Source organism: Macrotis lagotis, chromosome 1 (genome assembly GCF_037893015.1).
Source record: "Macrotis lagotis isolate mMagLag1 chromosome 1, bilby.v1.9.chrom.fasta, whole genome shotgun sequence".
Taxonomy (NCBI): domain Eukaryota; kingdom Metazoa; phylum Chordata; class Mammalia; order Peramelemorphia; family Peramelidae; genus Macrotis; species Macrotis lagotis.
In genome coordinates, this window is record NC_133658.1 from 576337197 (window position 1) to 576357830 (window position 20634).

The window sequence follows — 20634 nt, forward strand, 5'->3', positions numbered from 1 at the left end:
GCCATAATGGAAAGTCAGGGACCAGATGCTGTGTCCCAGGATCAGAGAGCTCAATGATCAAATTGAGCAAAAAATCCAAAGAGCACTAACCATAGACTTTATGATTTTTCTTTCTTTTTCATGGTTTCTCTCCCTTTTTATCTTATACCTTTTCACAGCATGGCTAATATGGAAATAAGTCAAACCCGATTGTACATGTACAACTTATACCAGATTGTTCACTCCCATGGGGAGGGAAGAGGGAAGGTGGTAGAAAAATAAGGAACGCATAAACTGGCAAAGGGATGAATGCTGAAAGCTTTCTATGTAACTGGAAAAAAATGAAATAAGTTACAGTGCTAAAAAGAAAAAGAAAAAATGTACAAGCAGACAGATTCCTTTAGGGAATTTAAGCTTTAAAAGAAGTAAAGATTATTTGTCAAACAAAAGGTTTTACCCAAGGGCTCCCTCTTATTTTATAATCAGTTACAAAGTTCTCTGATTTCTAAAGCCCTTTGTAATCTGTCCCTAGGCCACCTTTCTAGGTTTATTGCATGGACTCTTTCATTCACTTGCCATTCCAATCAAACTGACCTCACCTATTCTCTTTATTTGCCATCCCATTCCCCAGCTATGAACAAGTCACTTATTCCTATTCTCTACTCCTTCACAGCCCTCTCAGAGAATCCCTCTTTTTCTTCAACATCACCTTCTACATGAAGTCATTCCAGATTCCCCCCAACTTCTGGTGCCCTCAACTCAGTTACTTTGTATTTAACGACTTTGGTTTTATTTGAAATTATCCTCTTTAAATCTGCTCTAAAAATATTAATATATGCACTTGTCTCTCCTATTAGAATGTAAATTTTTGAAAGAAGGAATTAATCCATCTTTTTTTCTGTTTTCCTGTCCCTAACACCTTGTCTGGCACATAGTAGGTGCTTAATAAAATTCATTGATTAATTCCAATTAATGAATGTTAGATTCAAAGTGTAACAAGTAGGGGCAGCTAGGTGGCACATTAGATAGGGCATGGGCCCTCGAGTCAGTAGGATTGGAGTTCAAATTCAGCCTCAGACACTTAATAATTACTTGGCTGTGAGACCTTGCACAAGTCACTTAACCCCATTACCTTGCAAAAAAACAAAAACAAAGTCTATCAAGCTACTGCTATATACTAAACAATATTAGAGGATGGATAGGAGAGATCCAAAATTATAAGCTTCAGTCCCTGTCCTAAAGGGAATTCCACATAACGTCACATATGTTGAAAGACCTGTTCTCTTTGAATTCTTGTAAATCTAAATAATAGGCAATAAAACCCATTTAAAAAAACTCTAAAATAAAGGCCTTTCCTCATAAGCTCAGAGAATATCAGGTTTTTTTTACAGGAACATTCGAGTCCATGGTCTCACCTATTCCTTGGGAAAAGGAGTGAGGGAGAAGAATATCATTATTAAAAATAGACAAGTTTAGCTGAAAAAAAGTATTTGGAAATTTGAGGTTGTTGCAATCAACGCAAACTAGACACGCCCCTTTTGTTTAATTACTAATTTTGAAAAGTCCTCCCTGGACTGAACCATTCGTTCAAAGAATAGAGGGGTTGTTTTTCCTTGCCTACTTTAAAAAAAAGATTTTGTGGGACATCTAATTACCTTATTATATAACAAGACTTTACATATGTGTTGATAAATTAACACATAGTACCAAATGAGCAATAAATCATTTTAGAGCCCAGGAAGCAAAGTTTCTTATAATATACCCTTGCACTCCTTCGAAGTAAGAGGAGCCTGCCTCCCTTTAAAAGTCATGTCAGGAGGATTAACCTTATCACTCATTTCATCATTTCAGTTCCAGCATCTAATTCTGCAAAGCAACCACCACCAAAATGATGCCTGGAGGCTTAAGTGATGCTAAACCTGCAACTCCAGAAATCCAGGAGATTGTTGATGAGGTGAGATGCTGTATATTATGAAGGAAAATAATGAAAAGAAAGAAAATAATAGGTTTTAGTTTGATTGTCTCTCTCTCTCACTCTATCGCTTTCTCTGTCAGTTCTATTAGTGTTCTCAAAGAACAAGTTTTTAAGTTTGTCTCTCATCTCTATGACGTTCTCATCATCATTTATCCACCACAGCATTTTCTGTGGAATCAAGGAACTGGAAATAAAGTCAGATGGTCATTGATTTGGGGAATAGCTAAAAAAAAATATGGTTCATAAATGAAATAGAACATTCATATGCCATAAGAAATAATGAGTATGAAGAATTTAGAGAAGCTTGGGAAGCCTCATAAGAGATGGCAAAGTAAGCAGAAACTGGAAAAAGAGCATACAGGTTGGTTATAACATTGTGAATCTGGTACAGTGATAAGAGCACTGAATTAGAAGTCAGAGAAAGTGAGTTCAAATCCTTCCATCTGAATGTTACTATCAACTTGGGAGGGCAGCTAGGTGGCACAGTGAATAGAGCACTGGCCTTGGAGTCAGGAGGATGGGAGTCTGAATCCAACCTCAGACACTTGCCACTTATTAGTAGTGTGACCTTGGGTAAGTCACTTAACCCTGATTGCATCACATCCAGGACCATCTCCAGTCATCCTGATTCATATCTGTCCATTGGACCCAGATGGCTCTGGAGGAGAAAGTGAGGATGATGACTTAGCCCAACCCCCGTCACTCAAATCCAAATCATGTGCTTGTCATGACATCACCTCCCTGATGTCTTCCTCTTCTTTGAAAATGGAGGACAAAACATCAGTTTGATCTTTGTTACTCATTTAATCCTCTTGGATCTCAGTTTTCCTTAAATATAAAATGAGGGGAATGTAGTAGGTGGTCTCTGATACCTTTTCCAACTCTAAATTTATAATTCAATAAGTTAAAAAGGATAGGACAATATAAACTGAATACTGTGTAATTATTATAACCAAGCCTGGTCTCAGTAAAGAGTAGAGAAGACACTTCCTTCTCTTCTTTGCAGAGTTGAGGGACTATAGGTGTAGAATGTATACTAGATTGTCAGATATGATGGTTGATTTTTGTTGAGGTGCTTTCTTCCCCCTCATTTAAAAAAAAAAAGCTCTTGCACAGAATGCCTAACTGGAGAGGAGATAGAGAGAAAAGATAGATCTGGAGAAAAAATGTAAAACCAAAAGGCATCAATTTAAAAGATAAAATATGTGCTTCTCAGGGTACTGAAGGTAACCTTCAGAATGGCTATATCTAGCAAACACAAATTTTAGAAAATATGGAAAATTCCACCTATCAGCAGAAAATTAATTTATATAGTATTCTGTAATTTATGAAATAAATAGAAACATAATTTAGTTTAGTTCATGGATAAAAAGCTGACTGAAAAAATGAGAGTTTGTTCTATTTTAAATCATTAACAATCCTTTTGGTTGTCAATTGATTTAAACCACTTACAAGATTTGAGTATACATATGATACTCCTAAGAAGTCATTGATTTATCAGACTAAAAATATACAAAGAAAAAAAAGAAAAGAATGGTGTTATGATGGGGGGAAATATACATACTATAGAATGAAACAAGTTATTGCTTCTACTCAGATCTTTTTAATCAGGTGATGTTTAATATTTTAGAACAAACATCTAATCCCAGCTCTGTTGCTGAATCTATAAAATGGAGAGGTTAGATAGAATAGGAATCTCTAGGGGCCCTTCTAGTTCTTTGGGTCCTTTCTTATTATTACCTATGTTTCTGAGGACATTTTTCTAATTTTATTTGGTAAAATCAAGGTATAAATAAATTGTGAATCATTAACAATTTGATAAATATGATTTTGAAACCACTAGAATAACCTTGTTTATTTTTTAAGGTCAAAATGATATACAAAAAAGCCATGTTACAAAAGAGACTAATCATCTCTGACTAAAAAGTCACCATATAGAGACTTTCCGAGCAATAAATTAGATGCTGGTGTTGAAAATTTTAATCTTCTTGACAAGATGATAAACTGATTGTGTTTGTAAGTTGTCGCCAACAGATAGAAGTTTAGCATAAATACAGGGAAAGGAAAGAATATAGAAAGGGAATGTTTTATTTCATTAGTTATGACTAAATAACCAGGCAGGGGGTAGGATTATGTAATTTTTCTCCCTTTGTTACCTTATAGCAAAGCTTTTAAGCCCACTGAGCCTCAAGTTTCTACACTTTAAAAATAAGAAGGTTGAGGGTGGCCAGGTGGCGCAGCAGTGGATAGAGCATCAGCCCTGGAGTCAGGAGGACCTGAGTTCAAATCTGGTCTCACTTAATAATTGCCTAGCTGTGTGACCTTGGGGTAGTCACTTAACCCCATTGCCTTGCAAAAAAAAATGAGAAGGTTGAACTAGATGACCTCTGAGGTCTTTCTTAATTTGGATGCTGAGTTTCACTGAAGTGATGTAAGGGAATTCCTGGACTAACACATTTGGCGAATGTGGACTCATTGATTTCCAATCACATATATGTCATTTCCAATCACATGTATGATTGGACTTAATATGCTAAAGGGGAAAGAGCACTAAAAACTGAGAATCCAGAGATATGGGTTTTAGACTCAACTTGGCCATCTTTGACCTCGAGTTTGAACTCAGTTAGTCCTCAGTTTCCTCATATGTCCACATGGGATGTCTAGATGCAACTTGTGAATTGTCAAGGATACTTAGGATCTGAGACCTTTTGTAGAAAAGGGCTGTGCCTACAGGAAGGCTGGAAGGAAGCAGTATGTAGGTGTCTGGAAAATCTCTAAGGTGGGGAGATCTTATCTCCCCAAGAGGTACTAGAATAGAATTATATCCAACTACTCACTTTCTTTAAATATCTCTGGTTTATATTAAGGAATCTGAGTTCAGAAAGAATGTCACTTCCCTGCTCACACTTAAGGGCAAATCTTAAGACCCTTAGCTTACGCTCACCAACTTAGTGCTGGCCCACCATGTATTGGTTACACAAAAGATTATCATAATAGTAAATAGCAAGTAAATCCATTTATCTAAGCGAGACATCAAATGAAAATTTGAAAAGTTTTATAGATCCGAACATACCAAAAAAACACATATAAATGAACTTCATCTGAGAGCAAAGATATCTCAGCTCAAACAAGTGAGATTGAGAGAGAGAGAGAGGGAGAGAATGAGAATGATCTCATTCAAGGGGAAGTCTTCTTCCCAGTTTCTCTAGGACATTACAAACCACCCCAAGTTTGAATGGAAGACGCCTTATAGGAAAATGTGAAAGATAATACATATGCAATGAATTTCAAGGTCCTTATGAGAATCAAATGAGATAATACCTGGTAAGCCTTTTGTGACCATAAATTGTGGATCAAGTATAGGCTATTATTATTATCCTTACATTTTACTGAGGATAGTGAATGAAATTCTCCAGGGAACCTGCAAAAAAACAATTAGCGCAGAGACCCTACAAACAGACTACTTGCTTCAAATTATGATCCATTTTCATGCTGGAAGCATGTTTGTGGAGAGAAAGAGCCTGGAGTCTGAGGCAAGATTTGAATGCAGTCTTTCTGAATTCAAGTCCTGAGTGCTATCAACCATGGTGAGTTGCTTTTCAAGACTTTTGATAGGGGATGTTGAAGGTATTTCGCAATAATTTAGGTTGAAGTTATGAAATTCAATGGAAATATCCTTTGCTGCCATAGTCAGAGAAGAATTCCCAGTCTAGTGGTCTGTAAGTCCAGCTAAGTGTACCTATGGTTATAGTACAACAACAGCAACAGTGTAGTTGGAGCAGATCTGAATGTTTCTAAGATCCTTCAATCAGTCTCACCCTGAACAATTGCAGATTCATGATAGCCAAAGAGATTATTTCATTTGCAAAGCATTAAGAGTCTTCTTATATGCAAAGCTCTGTGCTAGGTATTGAGAAACATTAAGTACTTGGCCTCCCAAAAGATAAAGAGACCATTTTAGATGAGAAATTGACCTGAAAATATTTTTTTAGGGTTTTTTTTTCCTTTACAAGGCAATGGGGTTAAGTGGCTTGCCCAAGACCACACAGCTAAGTGCCTGAGGTCAGATTTGAACTCGGGTACTCCTGACTCCAGGGGCTGTGCTCTATCCACTGTGTCACCTAGCGACCCCTGAAAATATTTTTAAAGCCTAATTTTTCATTAAACAAAAGAAGTACTTGCCCAAATGACCCTGTGGCAGTTCCTAAATTGACCTTCATGACTGAAGGCAACAGAAATAAATTATGAGACATTGAAAGACCTTGCACATTTTAGATTCTGTAATGTGACTTACATAATAATAATAATAATGATAATAATAATAATAAACTTGAATGTTGACTTGAGTTAACAGCTGCCAATACAATATGCCACTATCATGAAAGATGTTCAGTTAGAAAGGGGATTATCTAAAGATGGTAAGACCTTTCAGGTACTCCTGTTTGTGATGCAATGCAGATTGCATCAAACCCTGGAATATTTGCAGTCTTAGAAATCCACAATCACAAGAAAAAACACAAGCAAATGAAGATTGTCCATTGAATAGACTATAATATATAGTTAAATGGATGGGCAGACTATAGAGTTGGTCTATCAGTATATCCATCTCTAACAGGCATTGGAGATGGATGATGAACCAGGTCCAGAATAGAAGAGGGGGAGAAAAAAGAGAGTAGGCTGAATTTTGGAAATTACACAATCTTTAAATGATCCCAATTAGTTTCCTGAATCAGTATCATTCTCTTAACACTTCTATTCTAATGATACACATAACTTTCCATTATAGAATATATAATGCCCATAATTCCAAATAATTAAAGCTTAAGGTCACTCAGGAAGAATAGAAAGCATTTCCTGGGAGTGGGTAGGCATTCACCACTTGGTACATTACAAAGAAAAATTACCCAGAAGTGATACAAAAGGTATGTTTGAACAAGAGATATTTCACCATGGCCAGTGTAGTCCAAAAAGACTCTGTGGGGGGCCACAAAAGCTACATGGTGCAGAAAGGCTGCCTCTGTTCTAGGCATACACTCATCCTCCTTCCTGCCACCTCTGTCCTATTCATTTTCTAGATATTGTATATGAGGAAGGATACATTAGAATCTTTTATGCTGAGAATATCCACAGCACATTTTTGACAATGGAAGAGAGGAAGACATTCCTTGATTTTTATCTCAGCATCCCCTTAATCTCTAACAGGATGAATTTTCTGTGGAAATTTGGCATCCATTCCCTACCATTGCCCCTCAGTCATCTCAAATGATCGATTTCTTCTGTATTGAGCATCTCTGGTTCAAAAGTTGGAATTGAGAAACCCCTATGCCTTGGGATAATGGCAGGTGATTGTAGTATGAATGTGCCAGTTTCAGAAAGCAGCCTTTCTCAGAGTTCTCAACTCCCTTCCTCCTTACTGTCATGGCCTGATGGTCATCAGCCAAGGTCCAGCGACCCTACTCTGGACATTCAGTCCTGGTTACATCTTTGAACCTCCAGGGACTGAGACAATGATAAATTCTCTCCTCTGTAACCATCTACCCTTGATTCCCTCTTCTCATATCCCTGGTTATCTCAAGTCTACTTCAAGCCTTACTTTGTCTGAGGTAGGTATCAAAATGCTTCTAGAATAAAAATCGACCATTTTAAGCATTCTTGTTCAGTATTTCTCTTCTATGAAAGCCTCTAACTCCCAAAATAGACTACAACAGTCAGTCTTGTAGGAAAAGTGAAGGGTAACTGATGGATGGTCTGCATGTTTAGTTGTTTTTTAAATTGTTCAGAAATCAAGAGGAATGGGTACTTCATCTGTGAATATGGATAGACAGGAATGAACAAAGATGAATGTTTGGTTTTGATCTGCACTTTTGGAGAGAATGCCCACAGAGATTCATAAATTATCAAAACAAAATTGAATTTTAAACAGTTTCAATCTTAAGATGTTAAAGACCATTCATATGTTTCTTTGTCTAAGGAACTTGGAAATCTCTTGTCTCCCATGAATCTAGGTCTTCTGCTGGGAATTTTACAACATTTAGCCACTCACACTAATTGTATATGAATTTAAATATTGGTACACACTGAATTTTATATAGCATCTGAAATTCAGATATAGGAATTTATAATCCAGCAAGAGAAATAAGACATATGCAGAAGTAACTGAAAAATAAGAGACTGATGATGATGGTGATGATGATGATGATGATATATTGAATTAAATTTCCTTTTGGGGGGGAAAGGAAGCCTTTTTTTGTATTCCCAGAGCTTAACACAGGGTGATGCATATAGCAAGTGTATAATAGACACTTATTGCCTGAACTTTATAATCTTAGGCAAATCATACTCTCTGGACCTCAGCTTCTTAAACTATAAAAAGAGAATGCTAGAGTAGGTGACTTGCAAGCTGAAATTCTCTGATTCTAAGGAATCCATAAAGACCAATGGAAAAAAAGAAAGAAAAAGAAAAAGATAGGAAAGAATAAAGCAAGTTTGATTCCTTTGCTTCCTCTTCTCCAATGAGAACAGACAGTAACATGTCTCATCAGGGAGGCTGCCCTCACTAATTGCCCTGACTAAAGAGCAGTTAAATGTGGTGAAGCAAATATCCATTTGACTTTCAACATGATCAAGGCCAGTGTAGTTCTGGTCTAATCCTGTAAATTCAGTCTAGATCAGACTAGTGTGGGGACATTTGTTCTTTCAATAGTAGCCTTGAGGTGTTTGAGTTAGTCATAAGCCAGTGGGTACTGAATACTCTTGCAAGACTGTAACTAGGATAGTCACTCCTCTGATACAGATTGTAACCTCTCTAACCATACAATTTTTGCTTTAAAAAAAAATCACCTGTCACCACGTTTCCCAGTATTATGACTATAGCTACACTGGTTCTTAATTAGGACCTTCTCTGGAGGTACTGTTTCCCCATATATAGGATTCTAGATTCAGAGCTTGAAAACACCTCAGAATCATTTAATTCAAACTTTTCATATTAGTAAATTGAGTGCCAAAAAGGTTAAATCACTTGCTTAAAGTCACACAGGTTATAATTCTCAAAGTCATGTTTCAAAGCTAGTTTGTGCAAGGAGTGCAGAATTCTAAATCCAACCCTCCCTTCACTATATTGCAGTTCCTTTGCATTCACAAGTAATCTTGGAAGGTTGATGCCAAACTTTATACCCAGATTCACCCCAGTATTTAAGAAGGGCTTAGAATCCTTTCTGTCTTCTTGGGATCCTCAGAAACAAAGATAATGTATTTCCAACTTCTCTATCCACCCATCAGTGATGTAGATATAATAATATCTTAAGCTAACATAAGCATGTGACTAAAGATGTATCCCCATGACACCCAAGCAAAAATAGTGAAAAACCTGATTAGAAAATATTCCTAAATGGAAAAAAATGGATGTTCAATGAATGGCCAGACTTTCAGAATTTTGTTGCAAAAGGACCTGAATTTAGGGTATTTGACATATAAGATCCAAAAAATACAAGCTAAATACAAGATAAACATCAAAGTCTAATAGCAAGTATAAATAATTACAGTAAGTACAAGTTGTTAACTTCTTATATAGTTGAAAAGTAAACCATATATAATTATATATATTATATATATTGTATATATATATATATGTGTGTGTGTGTGTGTGTGTGTGTGTGTGTGTGTGATTGTAATTGAGTAGTTTGAATGAAAGACTGGGGAGTATGATGTGATTCTAAAAATCAATGCTACATTGATAAGGTAAAAAGAGTAATTATCTCATACAAATGAGATAAGAAAACAGATACAGAGGAATTAGATGGGAGAAGAAGACTGGTAATTCTGTAATCCATTAAAGAGGGTACCTCATATATGCATATATACTTATATATAGTATACTTCATAAAGTACAGTAAAAATCTTCTAAATTCGGAAAGAATTAAGAGGGTAATTAAGAGGGTAAGGAGATAGAGAGTGAGGAGAAGATAAGGGAGGGATTCTTGGAAGAGGATAGGTTAATAAAGAGGAGGACAAAGTAAGGGGTAGAAATGAAGCAGAGGAATCAGGAGGGATAGGAACAGGGTAAAGGTAATGAAAAAATATGAAGGAGAAAATAAACAACAAATAATTATGATTTAGAATGTGAAATAGATGGTTTTACTCATAAAATGGAAATAATAGATTAAAATTTTGAACTCAACAAGATGTTGCTTTTTGGAAATGTTATAAAAATGAGAGATTCATGCAATCATAAAATAAAGATCAGGAGTAGAATGTATTATGTAAAAAATTAGGAGTAGTAATCAAGATCTCAGACAAAATTAAAACTAAAATAGATTCAATCAAAAAAGAAAAATAGGGAAACTACATCCTTATGTCAGATATATTAATATTGTTTTAGGCTACTTAAAATAACTGAACAATATAAGGTTGAAATATTGTTGTAATAGAGGAAATGATAAGCTAGTGGATTTAGAAGAATGTGAAAAGTCTTGGACTTAGGAAGTAAGATGTACCTTTAGAGAAACAGAGGATAAGTAGAAATAAACATAGTAAGGCAATAATTATTTTTCTTTAACCACAGCAATGCTCAAAACAGAAATGTGATGTGAAAGATATTTCAGAAACTAAGTAAGAAATATTTCAGAAACTAAGTAAGAAACAGCCCATTTCTGTCAGTTTTATATGAAAAATATGACAGGGTTTGCTTTTGTTCACCTCATGAACTACAGCTCTCTATCCTCCACTATCTCTTGAACTCTGTCCAAGCTCATGCTCATTGCTTCTATGACATTATTCATCTCATCCTCTGTCCTTTTCTTCTCCTTTTACTTTAATTCTTTCCCAACACCTGGTTCTTTTCCAATGAGTCCCATTATGTAGCCAGAGTACTTCAATTTCAGTTTCAGGATTCCACTGAATGTCGATATGCTGTGTAATATCAATAATAATGACGGTTCCTATTTTATTAATAATAATGTTCATTAAATATGAATTGCCTAAAAAGACTGCCATCTGATGAGCCTTTAGGAAGCTGGGAGCATTAACTAAAGATTACAGTACAGGTTGGACCTACAGTTGGGTAATCCCCTGCTTCGATTACTAAAGTGTAGCAGTTCTTCCTAGTACCCTGTGATTCTCTCATGATCATCTGTGGGTCTCTTTCATGAAGTCAAGTCTACAGAGCACTGAGTGAAGCAGATAGTAGATAGTTGGTTGACAGATGAATATGACGAAGACAAAGAACCAATATGGGTCAGTTTCAGCTAAACAAGCTCTTCATTTTTTAATAGCAAAGTTCTGATTGCTAAATTACTCAATATATTTCACAGTTTACACATGACCCCTGAATAGCATATGGCAGTAAATGAGAAAGCATGGCAATTCTGGAGTTGGGAGATGTGGTTCAAATCCTGCCTCTGACACTAGCTACCTATGTCTTTAGTCAAAGTCTTTAAGCCCTCTGCTTCAATTTCCCATTTATATAAAAGAAGAGGTTGGAATACATGACCTCTCTCTGAGGTTTCTTCCAGCTTGAGACCTATGATCCTACCAACAAAGAGTGTGTACCTACTTCAACATCATGCAAATAACTGGCACATCCTAGCAGGACCCACCCTGGACTTCCTCATCCCTGGATATTGATCCACCCTTAAGATCTCAAAGAAGATCCTTCCCCTTTTTGATTTCAGCTTCTTTCCCTGTCACCTCATCTATTCCTCGGTACCTGCTGAACCTGCTTTTCACCCATAATAGGACCTCCAAGCACTCAACCTCTCCCATTTCATTAATTCATTATTGCCCTACCCACTCCAGACTCTGTGATCAGTCACTTTTAATACTGACTTCACTATTCTAGGCTACCAAGACTTTTTGCCATTCTAATCTTCAAGTCAGGATTGGCCCTCCTCTTTAACCTCTCTACATTATTAGACAAAATAATCACCCCTCTTTTAAAAACTGGTGTATTTTTCATTTCCATCACTTTTATTTCACTTTAACTCCTTTCCCGATATAGGGAAGCAGTGTCTATAACAAAGAATAAAAAAGAAAAAATCTAATCAACACATCAATTTCAAGCATATCTTCACCATGTGGCAACCATAAATTCACACCTCTTACAGAAAAAACAGAGAGTGGGATCATTTCCTCTCTAGCAAAATTCTCTCCACTTGGGCTCTGTTTCACTACATTATCTGGTTCTCCTATCTAATCCTCTTTGTTTTTCTTCCTCTTTTTTCTGTCCCTTAATTTTACAGTATTCTCCAAGCCTCAGACGTCAACCATTATTTCTTTTCTTCTAGATCAACTCATTCACTGTATTTTAATTTATTGAACAGTGATTTCATCCTGGAGCAATCTCTTATCATAAGGCCCACCCTACTGAATAGTGATTCCCTAGTCTGGACCATCATTTTGTGAGAGGTCCCAGCCATCCTCTCCTGGCTCCATCCATTCCCTTTACTTCTCTTCCACTTTCCATCCATCTTGCATCAAATTGAATGAGCTTTCTGCCACCCTCTACTTGCACTTTTCAACATTTATGTGTTGTCTTTGCTGTCTTACTTACTCACATTTGTACCCCCAGCACTTACCATAGTTTCTGATTTATAGGAACTGCTTTATTTGTATATCTGTATTCTCTTTCTTTACCACGGCTCCTATGTGCTGATTGACTTCAAATTCTGAGTCTAGTTCTTTCTCCCCAATAAAAAATCAAATTCCTCAGTTCTAGCTACCTAAGAATCATTTCCAATCAGACATGATACTGTCAAATCAGACTCACCAAGAAAAAAAGTAGACTTCATGAGCCTTCTGTAAATTAACTCTCCTTTCTAATTGATCCCTGACAGAGGCAATAATACTCTCACCTAGATCTAAATCCTGAGTCTTATCTTTATTCATCCTTCTCTTTTCCCATCTATGTCCAACTCATAAAGGAAGACAGGAAATGTTTCCATCAATATGTCTCCATTCCATTCCTCCCTAGTTACTGTCTTCTTTCCTCTAGGCCCTTAACGTCCCTCTCTTGAGTCACTCCACTAGTTGGCCTGTGTGACTCAAGGTTCTCTTCTATTAAATCTATACTCAATGGAAACCTTCCTTAAATATTGCTGTAAAACAGCTCATCATTTGACTGCTCAAATCTCCATATTTTCTATTGAAATGAATCTAAACTCCTCTACCTGGCTTTCCAGGTTTTCCATAAGTGGGTACCTATCTGTACAGCTTCAAAAGTTATTAACCATTTGCTACCTAGAGATCACTTTGTTAAGTATTGAGGGCCAGGTCAGTAGAGAGAAGATATAATCCCTGTCCTTCCACAGAAGAAACATATTGCAGTGGAAAGAACAATTAGAATTAATTTATTTGACATAGGTTCAAATCCCACTTCTTCCATTTGCTCCATATGTAATTTTGAGCAAGTCATAAAATTTTTGGTGTGCTTCACTTTGCTCAAAGGTAAAATTAATTTTACAATGAATAAGTTGAGCTAAGGCCTTTTCCAACTATAATATGTATTGAAATAGAATACCTTATATTCTGCCTAGTCATGAGTCCTACCTTCTTTCTTTGCCTCTCTGTTCTTCTCCCCTAACCCCTCTCCACAGTCCCCATGATCCTGCCCCTCTCTGATTTCCTCTTCCCTCTCTCATTTCCTCCCTCTACCCAATGAAATACTAACCCATTCTTAAAAGACCTCAAAGTGCAGAATTTGAAATAAAGATTGCTACAGAGAATAGAGAGAAATTATGATGGCAGGTAGGATTGGTTAAAGGGAGAAGAAAGAGACTCTTCAAAGAGAAAGAGCCCTAGCAGCAAATCAGCCAGAGCTTGATCCAGGTGTCTGCTAAGAATGAACCCAGAATTTTGAAAGGACCCTAGGTTTCAGACAAGTTAGTGTCACATTCCACAAGAATCCCCCCCCAAAAAAAAACCATTTCCCAGGAAGCTAGGTGGCTCAGTGAATAGAGCACCAGGCCTGAAGTCAGGAGGACCTGAGTTCAAATCCAGCCTCAGACATTTAATTTTCTACCTGGGTGATCTTGGGTAAATCACTTAACCCCTTTGCCATAAATAAAAAAAAAATTAAAGTAAAAATAAAAAAACAGTAATGCGATGATATGTGTTGTAGTGTAGGGAATGATATCTTCTTCAGAATGCCCAAACTGGTATCCCATGGGCATCCTCAAACTCATTATCTGTTTCCCAAAACCCTTTTCTCTTCCAAACTTTCCCATTTCTAGTGAAGGTACCACTGCTCTACCAATCTCTCAGGTTTAGAAACTCAGCATTTCCCTCATTTTTCCCCCTTCCTCAGCCCATTTATTGAATCACTCACTAAATCTTGCTATTTTTAACTCTATAACAATCCTTATAGCCTACTCCTTCTTACTACTCATAGAACTACCGCGACAGTTCAGGTTCACATCATCTTTTTCCCAGATTATTACAACAGCCTCCTAATTGGTCTTCCTCTCTCTGCTCTCACCATTCTAGTCTATCCTTCATACTGTTGACAAAGCAATTTTCCAATTAAGTTCCTTAATGCCAGTCGTCAATTAGCTTTAGCAGATCCTTATTACACCGAATATAAAATTTTAAGTCTATTTAAAGCTTTAAAAACCTTATTACATGGTTCCAACCTATCTTTCCAGTTTTATTCCTTATTACTCATCATTCTACACTCTGCAATCCAATGAGCCTGACCTTCTCTTTATTCCTCACATAATGCTCCATCTTCAATTTTTGACCTCACTCTACCCAATGCCTGGAATGCATTCACTCCTCATGGAATCACTCTCTTCCTTCAACTCAAGAATTACCTTCTATAGTTATTCCTGCCACATCATAGGGGTTAGGAGAACAATATTCCCATAGTTCAGAAAATCCATGTAAAATTCTTTGGCCACCTCTTCATATCAGAGAAGTAGTCTGATTTTCTTTTCCTTTCCTTTTATGGGGTTAAATATTTAGTCATAGTCTCTGTGTTATCTGATAGGCATCATGTGACATTTGCAGACTTCCACAAAACTCCTCCAAAATTCCTATTTGATTTCTTATACTGACTCACAAGATATCAAAACCTGATGTGGATGAATAACTATACAGGAAACCTTTCTGAATTCTCCAATTACCAATACTCTCCTCTTCTCAAACTACCTCATATCTAATATAGCTATACTTAAATATGTACTAGAATTCTCCATTAGAATATATTTTCCTTGTGCATAAGGTTTGTTTCAGTCACATTATTTGCACCTCTAACAACTCACATGGTGCCTAGATATCAGAGTGGCTTAGTACATATTCACTGAGTGAAAGAATGTAAATCCACACTCATACATACACATATGTGTATACATGTATATATATATATATATATATATATATATTATATATGTGCATATATATATTAGTTTTAAAAATCTAGACTATGGTTTCATTAGTGTGAGAAAATCCTAGAATGAAAACTCCTTCCATCAATACAAGTCAGCAACTCATGCATAATATTTTAGAAATGTATGGGGCACTGAAAGATACAATGATTTGACCATGGCAGCTACAATATGCCAGAGGCAAGATTTGAACATAGATCTTCTTGACTCCCAAGCAGTCTTCTTTCCACTGGTTCACACTGCTTCTCATGTCTGCATATCTGTTTTTGCATATGGGTGCTAATGTGTCTGTAAGTGTATCTTCAAAGGCAGCAAGGGGCCTATTATAATTGCATCCTTACCACCATGTTCAATCTAATCTATTAGCTGCCATGTACATGTTTATTATCCTTTTATTAGTCAAGAACGAAGACTGAGGTGAATATGTATGCATTATTTCTCTGAGCATTAGGTTCCTTGTGAAAAAACATAGGAGCTAGATTTAATGATTTCCAAGCCTGCTTCTAGTTCTAACATTTTAAGAGTCCATTATTAGTTCTACACAGAGAATGTTAAGGGACTTTCAGGTTATCTAGGCCAAATACCTGGAAACTGAGGTCCAAAGGAGTGAAGCAAGTAGGCAAGCATTCATTATCAATATTTTAACGAGGAAACTGGCAATTACAGATAGAGTATAGCATATACAAGCAAATATACAAAGAAAAGCTAACATCGGAGGGAAAGGCATTAACAACTGTGAGCACTAGAAACAGAACTCATGCAAAAAATAAAATTTATGTTACGTATTGAAGGAAATTAGGGAGTCTAAAAGACAGAGGTCATGGAAAGTATTTCAGGATATGCAATGACTTAACTCAGGGTCATACAGCAGCAATTGCTCAGAAAGTATTTATTAAGATCTGGGAACATAAAGACAAAAAAAATGAAATGTTCTCTGCCCCCAAGGCATTTATTGTTTAATGAATTGGGAGAAATAGGAATTTGACTAAAGTTTCCATAGTTGCTAGGATTGCATTGACCACTGAGTAGATCAAACTAATATTACTTGAAGAGAACCACTAAATTCTTTACTTTCCTTTCATTTTTTAAGATAAAACCGATGTTTGAAGACAAAATCAATGGAAAATGTGAGACCTTTGAAGCCGTAACTTACAAAACTCAAGTGGTGGCTGGGACCATGTATTATGTAAAGGTCAGTGTTCAACAAGTCATTTAACTCTAACATACACTACTCAATTGTTGTTGGGCTCTTTTTTCTATTTGAATATATGCGGAGAGTTTTGGGATGGTTTTTCCCCTTCCCATTTGAGTAACTGGAGAAAATGGTGTCTGTCTCAGGGGAAATATAATGATGTCACGGAAATCAAGATAAAGGGAAGAAGACAGAAAGGAGGAAGAGTCTTGGGAAAAGATTCATGTCAACATGGGGAGAAGAGGAGAATAAATCTGATAGGTTTTACACTAATATTGAACCTGAGATGTGGTAACCAAAGAATGAATAGTGAATTGGGGGGGAGTGAGAGAGGAAGAAAAACAAGAGAATGATAAAGACTCTCACCAGCCCATCACTTTGAATAGCCAGGCAACAGGAGAGAAATAAAGCCAAGACAAGATTCACAGAAATGAGCTTCGATCAGGGAAAGCTCTCTCATATTTAAGACTGTGACTCTGAGAATTTGCATAAATACTTAACATACTCATAATTATTCATTTGGGGAATTCCATTTGATTTCATGATTCCTCTAAAAAAAATGTTAGCCCATAAGATTGTGATTTGCATGCTTGCAGGTAGAGAGTAAGTCTCGGGGATTGATACTTTGTCCCAGGTTTTCCTGTATGTAAAATATAAGATAAAAGTGAGAAAATTCACAAAGTCCTGAGTCTTTCATGACATGATAGTCTCCAAAACAAGGTTTCTAAGTTTATGTCCTGAATTCAACAACTAGATTATGTGTTGTTGGAGAGTAAGCATTCTGTCTTATATCAGAGCCTCAAAAATATGAGAATCAGGTCAGCATGAACCCTAATCAATTATATTGGTGCCCAGGATTTCAAATATCATCTTATCAAAAATTACTGATGTACATTTTTCTTTTTCCAAATCCTATATATATATATTTGGGGAATTTTATCTGAATTCATGATGGACATTTATTATCATAGTAAATTCTGGGTCTGTGAACCCTCTTTACCAACACAAATCTAAACTCATCTTTAGATTATGTCGAATACTCGGAGGAATTGCTTGGGGCCTTAGCTGGTTAAGTGACTTACCTTGGATCATACAACTGGTATATTTAAGAGGCTATGAACCCTCTCCAGATACAAACCCAGCACTCTCTATACTACAGCATAACTTAAATGGAAATTTATGACCATAGAGAACAGCAATAGAATCAGCAGTGGACAGACACACAACAGGAAACAACTTGGTCACTTTGATGATTGTGGTTAGAAATACCTAGGAAACAGAAATAAGATGGGTCCAAGTATTTCTATATTTAAGGTACAGCAGTAGAACTATGTCAGTTGAGTTAAAGAGGCTATATTAAGGGGGCGGCTAGGCAGCGTAGTGGATAAAGCACAGGCCCTGGAGTCAGGAGTACCTGGGTTCAAATCCGGTCTCAGACACTTAATAATTACCTAGTTGTGTGGCCTTGGGCAAGCCACTTAACCCTGTTTGCCTTGTAAAAATCTAGAAAAAAAAAACCAAGAGGCTATATTAAGGTGTTATAAAGGACATGTCAGACAAGTAGGAGCATCTGCTGCAGCATAGGAAGAAAGGAAGAATTGAAGGGCCAACTATGTGCTGCAAAAGAGCTTCATAAATATTCTCTCATTTTGATCCTTACAAATGAGATAAGAGACATTGCTCACTTGAGAGATTAAGTAACTTTACTAACACCAACTGGAACCCAATTATTGATTTTGTTGTTGGTCTTAGGGAGTTACTTGAGGACTATGGTGGTTATGTGATTTACCAATCCAAACCACTACCTAGCCTTAGCCTTTATGTTGGTTTCATTTACTCTCTTTTGCTAAAGGTTAGATTTGTGTGGATGGGATGGGAAATAAAATACAACAGATCTATCCCTCAAGGAGCTCAACTTTGGAAGGAAGACACAACATATGCAAGGGCCACAATGCTTGGGTTAAAATAAAGAAGGGGGAATATATATTTTTGTATGGCACATGATCTTTTTTTCTACACATTTCAGAAAATAAAACCCTTAAAAATAAATCAATCTTTAGGACAGAGACAAAATTCAAATTCAAAACAGCACTTGACTGTTATTAAAAGTTGTTTAGATATTCAAAAATCCACATCCTCAACAACTGGAGTCAGCTGTGGTCTAATGAAAACAACCCTCGATTTGGGATGTAACGAACAAGTGTTTATTAAAGAACTACTCTTTGCCAGGCCACAGCTTAAATTCTTTGTAAATGTTGTTATTTAATCCTCACAACCTACCTTGGGGATTAAGGAAATCAGCTGAAGAAACTGAGACAGACAGGAAATGTCCTATCTCCAAGCCCATCATTGTATCCACTGCATCTTATAAGTAGCTTATAAATACTGGATAAGTGACTATCCCAATGCACTTTACCACAAAAATGAATAGATTGGACTAAAGGCTCTTCCAGCTTTATATATGAGATCTTACAAACTAAATTGTACTGGTGCCTGTCTGAATATTACTGTAGTTATTTAGACTTTTGTGAATCTCAAGTCCCTTAGCTTTAAAAAATAAAACTAAGGGATCTCTCTGTTACTTCCTGCTAGAATAATTTTTCAGAGCATGACCAGACTCATTAATGGATTAGAATAAAAATAAAAACTTCACATCACAAGTCATCTAGTCAAAACTCATACCTAAAACAGAAATGGTATACAATGACTCTTGAGAAGTTAAGAGGTGGTGGGAATCCATGTGACTAATTGCCTACTTCTCTTTATTTGCAGGTATTTATAGGAAATGATCGATATGCACATTTGAAAATAATAAAACCACTCCCTCACACAAATGAGTCACCGAAGCTGTTGGACTTCCAGACTGACAAAACTAAGGATGATGAACTGACTTCCTTTTAGAAGCATAATCCAGAATGCTTTTGGTGCTTTCTTGACTATCCTGTATCAATAAGCCCAATTAAAATTAAACATGAATCTTCTAAAAGTTGATTTTTTTGACTTGGATAATATATTTGTTAGTTTTAATCAAACTTCCCTCTTGTATTCTTCTTTTTTCTTTATTATAAGGTAATGCTTACTGGATAGAGAAAAGGGGAAAGAATATCTTCAGAAATAGAGTGATATAAAAACAAAAGATATCAATTATAAATTTTTAATCAATTCTGAAATTATTTGCTTTAAATCATTTTACATCTCAGCTCATCCTATTGCAGATACTGGCTTTCAAATAGTCAAGGAAAGAATTGTCAAGCAACTTTGTGTAGCACCCTTGCTGAATTCCTTTCCCAAATTGCAGTATGGTTTGGGTTCCCAGATTTTAAAGGCTGCTGTCCCAGGTTTTGGGGCAACCCTATGGAGCTGCATCCCTAACATTATATCTCCAGTCCCCATTAACCATCATTCAGCAGAAAAAATTAGCAAAGACATTTACTCAGATGGCATAGCAAGAAAATTAGTTGCCAGATATTTCCTCTTTCCCTCCAACACATATCCTACCATAAATAATCTGGGTTTTGCTCTCCCACAAATATAGTGATAATAGGAAAAGTGAACTCAAAATCTGTGTGGTAGAGGGGTGGCTAGGTGGTGCAGTGGATAGAGCACTGGCCCTGGAGTCAGGAGTACCTGAGTTCAAATCCAGCCTCAGACATTTAATAGTTACCTAGCTGTGTGGCCTTGGGCAAGCCACTTAAGCCCATTGTCTTGCAAAAAAAAAAACCTGAAAAAATAAAAGTAAAACACAACAAAATTAGAGTGTTAGTGAGGAATGTATTTGTGTAGGATGCATTTGCAGCAAAACAAGCCCATGACTCCTGGTGCTATATGATCTAGAAAATGTTTTTCTCTGGATGCATGGCTCAGCTGGATATCCAAGGTCTATTCTCTGTAGACTGACTCTCTTCTCTGTTTCCAAGTCTCATGTTCCTAGAAGCTGCTTCTACTGTAGAATCCTCATGGCTGTTTTCTTACATCTATATCTATTTAAGGCAGATCAAAATTATTGAGGTTGAAATGATAGCTATACTTTGCTGCCTGTATTAGTAGTATTTACCACCTAGACGATTTTTATGATTTTCCCATTATAAAAAGTTGTATATCCCTGACTTTTT

The 20634-nt window shown here is 36.4% G+C and overlaps 1 protein-coding gene across 1 annotated transcript; it reads left to right on the forward strand.

Annotated features, from left to right (window-relative positions):
* Nucleotides 1-1825: 1825 nt before the first annotated feature.
* On the forward strand, nucleotides 1826-19508 carry LOC141521517 (cystatin-A-like). The gene is made up of 3 exons (XM_074234150.1): nucleotides 1826-1933; nucleotides 16421-16522; nucleotides 19295-19508. Exons 1-3 carry the CDS (start codon nucleotides 1868-1870, stop codon nucleotides 19421-19423), a joined length of 297 nt encoding a protein of 98 aa, XP_074090251.1. The 5' UTR covers nucleotides 1826-1867; the 3' UTR covers nucleotides 19424-19508.
* The last annotated feature ends 1126 nt before the right edge of the window (nucleotides 19509-20634 follow it).

Coding starts and splice junctions, on each gene's coding strand:
- LOC141521517 (XM_074234150.1), top strand. CDS start 1,868: ATGATGCCTGGAGGCTTAAGTGATGCTAAACCTGCAACTCCAGAAATC. Junction 1,934..16,420: donor TCCAGGAGATTGTTGATGAG/GTGAGATGCTGT, acceptor TCATTTTTTAAG/ATAAAACCGATGTTTGAAGA. Junction 16,523..19,294: donor GGACCATGTATTATGTAAAG/GTCAGTGTTCAA, acceptor CTTTATTTGCAG/GTATTTATAGGAAATGATCG.